This window comes from Hakea prostrata, chromosome 7, assembly GCF_041222555.1.
Source record: "Hakea prostrata isolate BN-2017 chromosome 7, UWA_Hpros_2, whole genome shotgun sequence".
NCBI classification, from domain to species: Eukaryota; Viridiplantae; Streptophyta; class Magnoliopsida; order Proteales; family Proteaceae; genus Hakea; species Hakea prostrata.
In genome coordinates this window covers 7,337,379-7,349,942 of record NC_142606.1, presented here as the reverse complement: position 1 = coordinate 7,349,942, position 12,564 = coordinate 7,337,379, and the positions used below count along the sequence as shown (strand labels likewise).

At 37.3% G+C, this 12,564-nt stretch overlaps 1 protein-coding gene across 1 annotated transcript in view; it reads right to left on the bottom strand.

Annotated features, from left to right (window-relative positions):
• Positions 1 to 12,564, bottom strand: part of LOC149009361 (uncharacterized) — a 26,413-nt gene extending 13,849 nt beyond the window's left edge. Inside the window, exons 1-23 of the mRNA XM_089162347.1 lie at positions 12,394 to 12,564; positions 11,529 to 11,624; positions 11,299 to 11,411; positions 11,000 to 11,066; positions 9,088 to 9,180; positions 8,851 to 8,994; positions 8,656 to 8,750; positions 8,400 to 8,508; positions 8,183 to 8,267; positions 7,974 to 8,092; positions 7,714 to 7,881; positions 7,435 to 7,616; positions 7,157 to 7,245; positions 6,826 to 6,935; positions 6,605 to 6,718; positions 6,173 to 6,277; positions 5,629 to 5,774; positions 5,150 to 5,513; positions 4,921 to 5,055; positions 4,791 to 4,834; positions 3,515 to 3,681; positions 2,839 to 3,399; positions 2,202 to 2,737 (exon numbers count right to left, since the gene is read on the bottom strand). Coding sequence (XP_089018473.1) covers positions 2,202 to 2,737; positions 2,839 to 3,399; positions 3,515 to 3,681; positions 4,791 to 4,834; positions 4,921 to 5,055; positions 5,150 to 5,513; positions 5,629 to 5,774; positions 6,173 to 6,277; positions 6,605 to 6,718; positions 6,826 to 6,935; positions 7,157 to 7,245; positions 7,435 to 7,616; positions 7,714 to 7,881; positions 7,974 to 8,092; positions 8,183 to 8,267; positions 8,400 to 8,508; positions 8,656 to 8,750; positions 8,851 to 8,994; positions 9,088 to 9,180; positions 11,000 to 11,066; positions 11,299 to 11,411; positions 11,529 to 11,624; positions 12,394 to 12,564 — 3,813 coding nt within the window. The remainder of the gene's footprint in view (positions 1 to 2,201; positions 2,738 to 2,838; positions 3,400 to 3,514; positions 3,682 to 4,790; positions 4,835 to 4,920; positions 5,056 to 5,149; positions 5,514 to 5,628; positions 5,775 to 6,172; positions 6,278 to 6,604; positions 6,719 to 6,825; positions 6,936 to 7,156; positions 7,246 to 7,434; positions 7,617 to 7,713; positions 7,882 to 7,973; positions 8,093 to 8,182; positions 8,268 to 8,399; positions 8,509 to 8,655; positions 8,751 to 8,850; positions 8,995 to 9,087; positions 9,181 to 10,999; positions 11,067 to 11,298; positions 11,412 to 11,528; positions 11,625 to 12,393) is intronic.

Genomic DNA, 12,564 nt, shown 5'->3' with positions numbered 1-12,564 from the left:
CAGGGCCAACGTATTCAGGTCCAATACACTGTTTGTCCCTGTGCATATTTCTCTTTCCACCTACACAATAACTTGCATTGCTATTGTGATTCCTGAGGCAAGAGAAAAATTAAGGAGATATGAGCTAAAAGGCCTCTTTAATAGATTCTATTCCGTATAGACACCTATGACCTCCCCCCTCTATGCCTGTAGTAAGATCACTCTACAAATGGAAGGCGTCTAAGTTATGTCAAGTTTAGGATTTGAGAAAGTTAATTATTCATATAATTAGTTAAAGCAACCATTTCGAGCTCAGCAGCATTTCTTTCGAAGATTATGGAATTAATGGTCTTTTTGCTTCTAGGAGAAGACACCTGCCTGTTCCATTCATGGTGGGAGATCTTGCGAGAAATCTTGTTCTTTCAAAGAAGCGAGACAAGGTGGAGACCAACAACAAAGAGTTGGGATATCTCGGTCAAGATTTCGCCATATCTCGCTGAAACTCTCAATTTTCGCCCTTTTTTTGCAAGTTTCGGCTGTATTTTCACTTGCAACTACTCTTAGCACATCGACAACATCGAAGGAAGATCAATCATTCTCATCTTGTCTTATGAACTTATGATTTAATGACTCATATAGAACTTCTAATAGTTGTATTATTTTATTACTCTATTCTCGAAACTTGAGATTAAGATACTCATATGGATGGAATTTTGATGACATTTAGGTTATTTGATGCATTTGATACACTTGCTTTTCATTTATATGCCTTAAAGGTCCTATATTACATGTTGTATAACCTTGCATTCCCTAATCCTACAACATTTCGGTTTCACACTATGGATAGACTTAGAAATTATATTTAGGGTTATTTTCTAACAAATCTAAGGCCACCAATGTGTTCAAAAGGCCTTAAATAAGCTAAATACCAAGTTTCAGCCCAATTGGAACCTTAAAACCCACCGAAAAACCCACCATATGGGCCACCGAGTTGACGCCAAAAAATCACATATCTTGACCGAGATCTCGCCAATATGGTCGAGATCTTGGTTTTTCAAAGTGGCGAGATCTCGCTCGAGAGCAAGATCTTCTACCATGATTCCATTGTTAATTGTCGAACTTACACATTCTAGAATGTCACTTCATCCTTACAGTTTGATGACTGGAACAATAACAATTTTGGAAAACAACAAGTAATTCTATGGAGCAATCCAGTGGATATTGTCATGAAGCTCAACATCAATGGTTCCTAACTAGTTATCCAAGGACCATTAGTGGTGAGTGCATAGGTAGGTGGGTGTAGAAAGCTAATATGGAGCCATCCTATGAGCCTATCCAACACCAATTAGGAAATGGAAATTTCTAAGGGTTGAGTTACTATCATTGCATATTGAATTGGGATATGCTTCAGAGATGTGTTTGACAATCAATTAGTTGAGGAATATTCAGGTACTTTCATAGCTTTGATGAGGTCTGCCTATCAGGTCCCATAGAGATTCTCCTGTCACTTGAAGTATCAGGTCCACTGCTTCACAAATCCACTGCAACCATAGTTCAAAACTAGGCAAAATTTCACCAAAAGATTGAGTTCAATAACTTTGAACTCCTCAAGATGAAACATTAAACAACACATTGATAACCCTAAAAATAGAATGTTAAGACCGTAATTTTGGTCATTTTGTTTCAGTATTTCGCTCATTCCAGGATTTTGCACCTAAAATAGCTAAAAAAACCCAGAGGAAAAAAACAATGTGCAGAAGGTTTTGAACTCTGTGTTCATAAGAAAGTCCAGATCTGCTAATCATGTGGCAAATCAGCTGCACAAAAGGGTGTTCATAGGCTCGTAGACTGTTACAGAATTTTCGGTCTTCTGTTCTACGATCACGTTTGTTTCCTTGTGCTGCTTCTTCATGCATTATAGGGTTTCAGTTTTCAAAATGTTCTAAATGTGACATCTGTCTGATCATGTCTTGTACATTATTCATAAAAACATATTAGTTAAAAGCAAGCACTTAAGGAGTTGCACACTTGGAGCTATATTAGTTGTTTGACTGGTCCATCCTCCATAAGTTGATTAACAAAAGTTGTTCAACTTCAGATAAAATAAATTAATATGCAGGGTAATGAAGCCATTAGCTGAACCTATTAGATAGTATGAAATGTCACTCCACAATTCATAACCCTTTTTCACTAGGCAGAAAGAAAAACTTTTGACATTTTACCTCCTTCTGCGACTGATATTGCACATGGGACAGAGGACAAGAACAATAACTACAGTGGTTTTCAGCTAAGCGCTCCCTGATTCTGCTATCGAGATCCGCTACCTCATCACCAGGGCCAGAAGATGATGAAGAAACATCAGCAGGCCTGAGCCTGCTCTTGGGCCTATCAAACTGAATTAAACTATCAATGGACCTCAAAGCAGCTGAAGGCACTTGAATCTCCCCGTTAGGATCCTCCTTTAGATACGGCCCACCAATTCTAGCCTCGTGATCCATCGTAACCACGCCATAATTAATGATCCCCCAGTTATCCAGAAACCTAAAAACTCGGTTCAAATCATGGGGATCAATACCAGAAGCCAGACCTTGGCAATCATTAATTTTGAGCCTCTTCTCTGGATTCTCCATATACTTGGCAACAACACGGTTCCTGCAATCCATATATTTCTCTGGAGTATGTTCCACAGACTTGCCTGAAAAGAAATATGGCACTACTTGCCTCTCCAATCTGTGCACTGAATTGGGGGAAAACCAGTCTGTACCACCAAAACAATTAAAGATTCAAACCCGAGAAATTCAGAACATAAACTTAAAATTCGAAGAAGGAATCAAATTGAAGCAGGAGAAAAACGCATACCTGCGTGCATCGGAACCACAAGAACCCGATTGTTCCCGAATCTCTTAATTACGCCTCGACCTTCCATGATTGCCGGAGGAGTACAGACATAGGCAGGTGGAGGCGTATCAGGCTTGTCTCTGTCGTGATCTGAAGGGGCTAGGGAGGGAGAATCAGCAGGAACGGCCGATAATGCCTGAAGCTGCCCGTGAGATATGTTCTCAAAGAAGAAACTATTTTGGTTTTGCAAAGACCGGTGTTCCGCGAATTGAACAGCACGTTCTGCAGAAACAACTGCCATAACAGAAGAGTGTGGTTGATTCACAATGCGCTTAATTACATGAGGAAATTCTGAAATCCGAACACCACCACCGTCTGAAAGGACCTCGCTTTCTCGTGATTGGATGACCGGATCAGTAGGTGCCGCGGCGGCGGCGGCGGTGGTGGGGGTTTCTTCTTCTTCGTCGATGTCAGCCTCATCGTCCTCTTCTTCTTCATCATCGTCTTCTTCGCCTCTCTGTTTTTTGCTGTTACTTCCTATATTAACATCTCGCTTCCTCTTCTTCCACTTACCACGAGCTTCTGTTTCAGAACCTTGGAGCAAATTAGCTAACGGAAGCATGAAACGGACCAATCTGAACAAACGAGATCCACTCACAGAGAGATCTGACTTCAAGGGTTTCACACTTTCACTTACCTGTGCCGAAGGAGAGAGTAGCTGACATCAATAAAACACGGAGTCGAGAGATAAAACTTGGAAATGGATTGAGGGGAGCCAAGCTCAGATTTTCACGGGGAGAGGGCGGGCGACGGGAGATACCTGGAACTGGAAGCGCTTCTCTCCCTATTCGTTCCCTTCCTTTCCTGCGTTACTCTGTAGAACTGTATTGTCCAATTGTGTCGAACAGTGCGTACTTCTGGTGGATGGGCTTGAGCTTGGGCTTGGGCTTATTTGGCCATCTCAGACATGCGGCCTCAACAGATGAATCCTAGCCCATGGACCAGCTCTTGATTTGAGCTTGTATCATTTGTATAATTCTCATATTAAAGGGAATTCACGTGGGACCCACTAAATATCCAACATCTAAGTCTTATTATCAACATTTAAATATGCGTCTTATTATCAATATTATATTGCTCAATACATTCACAAATAATATTACTAATTTCGAGGCTTAGTAATGAGTTTTTCTTAATTTTTTTTCAAAAGCAAAAAATAAAAATAATGCTTAAGAGTAGAGTACCAGGACTAATCAAGTATTTCTTTCATTGCTACAAACATGACAATATTAGCATTGACAGTACATAAATGTAACTCATTTTTCAAACAACTATTCAGAGTTCCTAAAGCTCCTTCTAAGGCTTGTTGGAAAACTTGTTGTCAGACTCTTGGGTTCAAACTAAATGGTTTCATTTTTCTAATTTTCTAATCGTTCCAAACTCTTATAAGTCAAATTAATCAAATTCCATTTTTCTCGTTCCATCTCAAAGTATCCATTCATTTGAAACTCATATGCTTCCATTTCTACTTTCCGTAAGCGGGCCCGGGTCAACTGCCGCCTCACATAGTTATTCTAAGTGGTGAAACAAATGTGAGGAGAACACAAACCTCTACAATGACAAATACAAAATCCAGAATCTTTATTATTTACATACACCAACCAGTAAAGGCACATTTAAGAGCTAACCATTGTCTAATGTTTTTTCAGAGACAACCATCATCTTCAAAAAAGATGGGTTGTGCACATGCAGTAAGATATTAAATTACAGTAGACAAATATTTAAGAACAAATTTGTGAAATAAAAATTTTTAACTCTCAAAGAGATCTCCTATGAGTGGATCTTGCATGCTTAAATAGTTAAATTGGTCCGTTTCTGCTTTAAAACTGTAGTTTCTTCAGGCATGCGTAGCACTCACAATTAGAGTACCAAACATGATTATTTTGTTTAAATTAGTTTCTCTAAACTGTTACCCTGAAGAGTGAGTCGCTGGAAGTTCGTTTATGAAACTGAATTTCTAATTTATTTTCAGACTAAAATAATTCACAGATACAAAATATTGATGTGTTCAACAATAAATCTATACAAACATAAAATAAATTATGTGTAGGATTCATCTGAGTTCCTAGGAGCACACACTGCATCTATTAATAGAGCTTTTGGGATGCCTGGACATGGATCAATACCGAAACTTCTGGTTGAGCGTCGAATAGAACAACCTTTCTTTCCCAGACAAGCCTGCAAGAAACATAAAACTAGAATGCATTAAGGAAGACAAAAAATTGGAAAGAGAATAATCAGCAAAGAGAGAACAAATTAAACATCATCTCACCCTTTCCACAACTTCTCTGGCATTAGGTGAATGACAACTTCCGATAACACGATGTTCACTTCGACATCCACTAGATGAAGTATTCCCATAGCTTACAAATGTAATATTTGAGATGACCTTTCTAAAAGGACATTCAAGCCGAACTCTTGGTTTCCTGCCAGGGTATCTTGCATTCATAATTCCCTTATTATTCATACGTTCCACCCATGGAGTCACTGGGCACAGATGGGTCTTAGAAGCATATCCACATATTTTATCATTTGATACAGTCTCCAAGGTGATTTGTCGAGGGTCACCACCAAATTCTTCTAACAGCACTAGAAGGTTCGAGGAAGGTTTCAGGAAGGATCGAGGAACATGGTACCTATGTAATGAGAACAAGAATGGTATGAGATGAATCTAATAGCTTGGAAGCAGTACAGTAAAGATCAACTCATAAAATGCCACTGTATTATATATATAGAATCAAAGTTACTTACAATGACTGTGAAGGAGCTCCACTTGGGGTGTGAAAGGAGACCCAATAGCGACCAATGCTTTGGCCATTAACCCAGGCTTCACCTTTTCCCATTGAACCAAGATTTAGGGCCACAGGATCAACCCCTGAAGGTGTGTCAAAGGTCGTCTGAAAAATTCCAATCAAGGTCATTCAATAAGAATACAATATGCAGCTTGATTTACTCAGATAAGAAACTCGTAGTTTCTTTTTTCATTTGGAAGATTAAGCACTATTTTCTTTGCCTCGAGAGCGATATAGATAAAAACGACGGTATAGAATGATGTACACAAGTACGGAAATGAAGATAAGTAATTAGATAACGCGTATGGTGGGCCAATTCCCTTAACTTCTTAATGGCCCCATGGATTCAGCCCATGAATGAAAGGAATGGAAGACACAACATTGTAACCCAAGTAGGTACAGTTTGCAATTATCAGTGAATCCTGATCCGCAATCTCATTAGACAGAGATCTCTTCATTTGGCTCATAACAGAATTTAAACTAGCTGAACTTAGTCTTCGTACCTTATACCACGTGAGAGGCTGAGTAGAATTTCCAATGCTGCTCCACTGAACACTATTTGATCCCTCATCATTATATATATGTAGCTGCTCTCCTAGTAACCCAACCTACAAAAATTTAAACAAGAGCATTATTTCAATAAAATTGTCATAACTACAGGAAAAGTTCAACTCTTTCTTTCAAATTCATGTAATCCGCAACAGGTGCTTCTCCAATGTAAAAGATAATTTTAGGGTGGCTGTTGTGGAACGTTGCATTTTTTAAAATGGCACCAGACGGTTAACTCTAGCCATTGACTTAAGTCTGGCAGAATCCTATTTTGGGATTTAAGTCTACAACATGATTTGAGTGTTCTTCATACTATGTTCTTTTAGTGATGATTTCATTATTATGGCAGAACACTTTGATTAGCGTGAAGAGAGAGCAAAACTAACTGTATATCCCCAGCTGTGGTTCGTGAAATCAATAACGTCTGCTTCATTGTTGCTTTGATAAATCCTCACTCTTCGTAATCCCGCAACTCTACGCTCAAGATATGGTCCTGAATCCTAATGGACATTTTCCATTAATAAAAAAGTTAATAGTGCATCAGCAGTTATCAAAAGAATATAATCAAGTGAAAACAAGAAGAGGATAATATGAGAGAGAATAGTACCGGCAAGCCAACCATTACACTTAACAATGAAAAATTGTTCATCCCATTTATAAGTGAAATTGAGGCATTAAGATACGAACTCACATTGCCATGACTACCATGTGCAGATCCTGATGAAAATAAAAGCAATCAGTTAAGAAATCCAAAATCATGCGATAAGCCCTAATATGAAAATTCTCAATAATGTAGAGCTCTATTAAAAGATGAATCAACTTGTTTGTGTTGCAAACAAATGGAATAGCAAAAGGCAATCATACAGCTGCATACAAAGATTCATGTGGCTTGACAAGAAATACACATGCTATGAAGGGGGAGCAATACCATCACTTACCAACATATAAATTGTTGACAAATGCATGAACAACATGGCCAAGGGAGTAAACAGAGAGACGCTTATCATCAGTTGAGTTATTCTGGAAGCTGCATTTTACCCTCAAATAGTTTAGGATATGTTACGATGCCAAGAAAAGGAAACGAAAAAAATTTAAAAAGAGAGATAACACACATAAATCAATCATTATTAAGTTGATGTCCACTTCAACTTGTATAACTACCTTCTAACGCAAATATTATCTAGTCATTTAAGATTTTAACTACCAGTTAATTTACCTGAAAGTGTACCAAAGATAATCTGACTTGTCCTGAGTTGTACCCATGTGCTCCAACAATTTATTTGCCCTTACTGATGTCTCTTCAAAGTTAGGGATAACATCTTGGAATGCTTTCCATTGGTCATCTGAGAAAAATGATTGTGACACTACTGTTGATCTTGTACTATATTGAGAGTTAACCTGTGAAGGAGTTATGAAAATACATAGTAATTAGAATTTTGAGTAAAAAATGGAATTCAAGAGGCTGGGGGGTGAGAAAGAGAGAGAGAGCACCTACCTTCCCAGTGCTGAAGACTTCATTCTGGCAATCCGGCAAGATGCTAATTGATTCTTTGGCTAATTCATAAGACTTATTCCGAAATAATACTGTAGCGCTACTATTTAAATTCTTGTTCACAAGAAAGGCAGCACATTCTCCTGATGAGTTGCCTTGAAAAACATGAGCCTGAATCAAACCAAATGTAGAAATGTTATTAGCAAGCTATAATAACAAAAATAGAAATACTCTTAGAGATCAAACTATGTTAATGTTCTTACCTCTTGTGATTCACCTAGAGAGAAATTAGTGTATGTACCAAAAAGTAAAGGTGTAGAACACAATTTTATTGCGGCATGTAATTCCTTGAGATGGCCCCATTTTGGTTGCCTAATTAAACCTACATTTAGAAGCAAAAAGAAGTCATAATTAAAATTTTAAAAAAAGTAAATATGGAGTATGTGAACAGATCAAAGATTATTCCACACACCATACTCATCAAGTGGAGCTTGATCATAATAACTTGTCGTCACATATGCAGACCCTGTCCTTCCAAAATTTGTTCCACCATGATACTAGATATAAAAATTACACCATTAGGAACATCTTTGTTGTTAGAAGAAAATTGAATTTGAAAATTTTTGTATATAAATAACTAAATAACAAAATCATGACAAAGGTGATACTGAATAACCTAATTACTGTACCATGTAGTAGTTCACATAGCTTCCTTTCTTTGCAGCAATGAATAGAGCAACATTAAAGGCAATGTTTTGAGCGGACCTTATGTAAGGGACGCCACCAAATACTTGATAGCTTCAATGTGGAAAAAAGGTGCTAATCTGTCAGTTTGGTTTCAGATCTTGAAGCATTGAAAGTATAATTACAAATTAAAAGGTGATACTTCACAATGCTTCATGTAATCCAACAAATTGAGAACAAACAGGTTTTATAAGAACATACAAGGATGTCCAGTTCTCTGTCCATATAGCTGGTTTATTGGGTGAATTGGGTCCTGCAAACGTTTCTCCACATTTCATTCCATTGCAAGTGTTGATCTGCAAAATGTAGATTGATAGGATTAGTGAAACTAGTAATCCAAAATGATCAATTGGCATTCGGTACCATGAACTGAACTGCTAAAAAAATTAGACTAACCACAGGATCAGGGGCATCATCTTGTTTGCACATCACCCATGGAACACCAGTCTTAAGCCCTACTGCCATTTCTGCAGCCCAGCGAACATAAGGCGGCCCTCTTTCATGAAAGGCAGGTTCTACATTTTTGTATTCATTCTCAATCTACAGAAGTCCAATGCTTCAGCCATAAGGTCATTGGAAGAAGATGCATTAATTGTATTTTACTGTGATCAGTCCATTATTTCAAGCCTTTACCTGTGACAGAATAATGGGTCCTCCTTGAGAAGCATAGAGGTTCTCTGATTTCATCAAGTTTACTATCTTGGTTGTAAAGTTTTGCATGTAAAACTGCACAAATGAAAGATTAGTTTCATTCATTATAATTAATTGCTGCTCTTCTATGTTGGAGATAAAATTACGGGAGATTGGAAATTGTTGCAGTCAGGGAACATCGTAGATATGCCTGGTTCTGGATTAAAAACCAGCAGGTTCTTAACCATTCTTTACCAAATTCAACAAGTATGACTGTATTATTACTGGGTCTTTGCTGAACTTTTGGTTCGAAGCCGAACCAGCCAGTCTGGTTGAGGTTGAACTATGATGGAGCCATCAACCCCAGAATTACACCTACTCTTCTTCAATTTTTTCAAAATTTATAAGACATACCCCTGGAAACTGATACCGTTTCAATTTTGAAAGGAAAAGTCCACATGACAAAATGCCTATTACTGGAAAATCGACAATAATGATAAGACAATAATACCCTTCTCTCCTGTTGAGGTCCTCGCGAAATCAGATCTCTTCCAGAGAAATGATTTGCAGATTAGACAAGCTTGAAAATTTCGAAAGGCTAAACTGCAAAGGGATCAGATGTTTAGTTGGAATCGAACCTGAAGTACTAGTAGCTCTCATATTTAGAACCAGCAACACTCGCAAAGGTCTAAGGTTGGAGGTTCCCTTTCTTGGAATCATCGAAGGACCTGCTGCATCCATCAGCGGCAGCCTTCCTGTCCCCAACCCCTGTCTCCTTTCAGTTCCCGGTCCGTGGAGTTGTGGAATTGCAAGTTGGGACAGCTGGGAAACATAAAACGAGCCTATTGTGGTTGTGGGATTGTAAGTATGGCAGAGAATTCAAGGATCGGTTGCTAGAAATGGGAAAAAGAATGAGAACTGGTGAAGAAGAATTCTTGTAAAAGCAAGAAGATACGAAACAAAGTGATCCAAAACGAAATTACGCTTGACCTAGCTTGCCCTAGCTTGCCCAGTATGATCTAGGCTACTTGATCTTCATCACTGATTCCTGGGTATGCATAGAAATTGTGCGAACCAGAGTAACAGAAGAAAAAAGAAAGAAGGCAAAGAGTGAAAATCTGATTGCAAGATAGGGTCGCAGAGGGCCGTGGGTCGGGGCGGGCTGGGGAAGGGAAGGTGAAAGGTTGCAGGAGCTGGTGGAGGAAGAACGAGGGGGGATAAGGAAGAAAGCAGAGGGTATTTGTGGGTTTCAAGAATTTGTTTTGTTGTATTTTTTAAATTAAAATAATTTAAATGGTGACGTCATCACTTAACGAGAGATGAGACGTCGTTAAATCCCAGGATACTGGGTGTAATTTTTTAAATTTTAAAGAAACTAAATGTAATTTTTCAGACATTAAGTCTGCTTTTTGGTAATGTTCTTAGAAAATGTTTTTGTATTCTTCTGTTATTTGGGAATGAATAACGGATTAGAGGCATTCGTTAAAACGGTTCATTTTTCTATTCTTAAAAATGGACCGGTCAAAAAGTGGTCGAATGACACCTTTTGCAAAATATCAAAAAAATATTTGTACGAAAAACAAAAATGGAAGAGATAAAATTGGTCCCCAAAACCTTGTAACTATTTTTTCATACACCAATTTATCCTAACAGTGTTCTAAACATATTTTTAAAATTGAATTATCAAACACTCGTTTTAGGCAAAGAACGAACTTTTAGGACATATAACACTAGAAAATGGTTTTGCATAGGAAATAGTCTTTTAGAACAAAGTTGTTATCAAATGCATACTTAGGTATATGTAATTGTCTGCCACTTGAAGGGGTTCTTAGACATAATTTGATATAAAATAACAAAATTTTCAACAAAAAATAATAATAATAGAATGACTAATATAGATGAAAGAAAATAATACCTTGAACGGTTCATTGTCAGATCGATAAACGATACCTTTAACATTATGCAACCAGAATGGGAATCCTCTACATCATCAATAAAAAATATTTAGCACATCAGAGAGATCAAAACTTGATGTCTTACCTCCTAAATCATCATTATATTGTTGAAATATGTGAATTGATAATTCAATGATTTCAAGGATGTTAATTTGTTCGATTCCTTTTCATTTGAGATACAAAATGTAAATATCAAGCTAAAAATCAAATCAAAGCATTATTTCTTTTCTATGTTCTCTTTATAAACCAATAAAGATACCCATAAGTCCACTCCGCTTCGATGAACGGTCCTATTCGAAGAGTTGCATAGAGGCCTTGTGCTTGGATTTCTTTGATAAATTTCACCAAGTCTAATCTCCCTTCAAAGTTATACTGTGACACAAAAACATAATTGATTTGTAAACATAAATTTTCTAATAAACAAAATTGTTAACTTTTATTTCCCCATTAGATATAAAGAGAACAAGGAGAGTGTAACTCACTACTCACCTGACCTTGTTTAGGCTCGTGTTGATTCCAAAACACGTAGGTTTGTATAACATCTATTCCACCTCTTTTGGCTCTTTCTATTAAAGAAGGCCACATCTGAAAATTTCAAAGCTCATCATGTTAAGAAAAGTTTTTTTTTCCCTAAAATAAAATGAGAAAAATCTCTTATTTAAACAATATAAAAATTCCCTAAGAACATTGTACAAGTGGGTAAAAAGCGAAACAGACGGTGGAGATCAAACTGCACATTTAGTGCGTAGCATTGAAGTTATAACCGAAAATATGGAGGGAGAAAATAAGATAAAACGAATCTTTCTCCCTATTCTGTCTCATATTTGGGTTGACAATTTAAAAATCTTATGTGCGAAGAGGAAGTACTGTTTTACTCGATCAATGGTAACCAACTTCAGAGACTAAGTATTATTTATGGAATGAAACTAAATCTCGTATATGTAAGAAATTTCTTCTGCAAATACGTATGAAAATTTCAATAAAATGTACAGTCTATGATGTATACACATAAAAAACTAAACAAAAAGCATGATCTGAGAAGGAAAAGCCAACATTTACCTAGAACCGCCATTAATTTCATTAGAAAAAGGAAAAAAAAACATTTATTCTGATCAATCAAGCTATGCAAACTCTCTTCATCGATCAAAGATCAAAGCAACAATTTTGAATGAAGTGAAAGGAAACACAGAAAGAATGAGCTGAGAAATCAAAAACATGTGATCTTTAATTTCTAACCGACCAAAGGAACGAGAGCCTTGTGATGACTTCGCTTCATGATCAATCTCTTGGTTAATCACTTCATGTTTTCAAAGAAGTTAAGAGGAAGAGCGTGCATGGAGTATTAATTAATTACCTCAGGAGTGCTACGAGGATAGTGAATAGAACCAGAGAAGAGAATCCGGTGCTCTCCATTGATGATAAGAGATTTTCCATCGTATGTGACATCTTCTCCTGCAACTCCTCCGATGACTGTCGCCACCAAAACAAGCCAACACAACCACCACCTGATCACCATTTTCTTCAT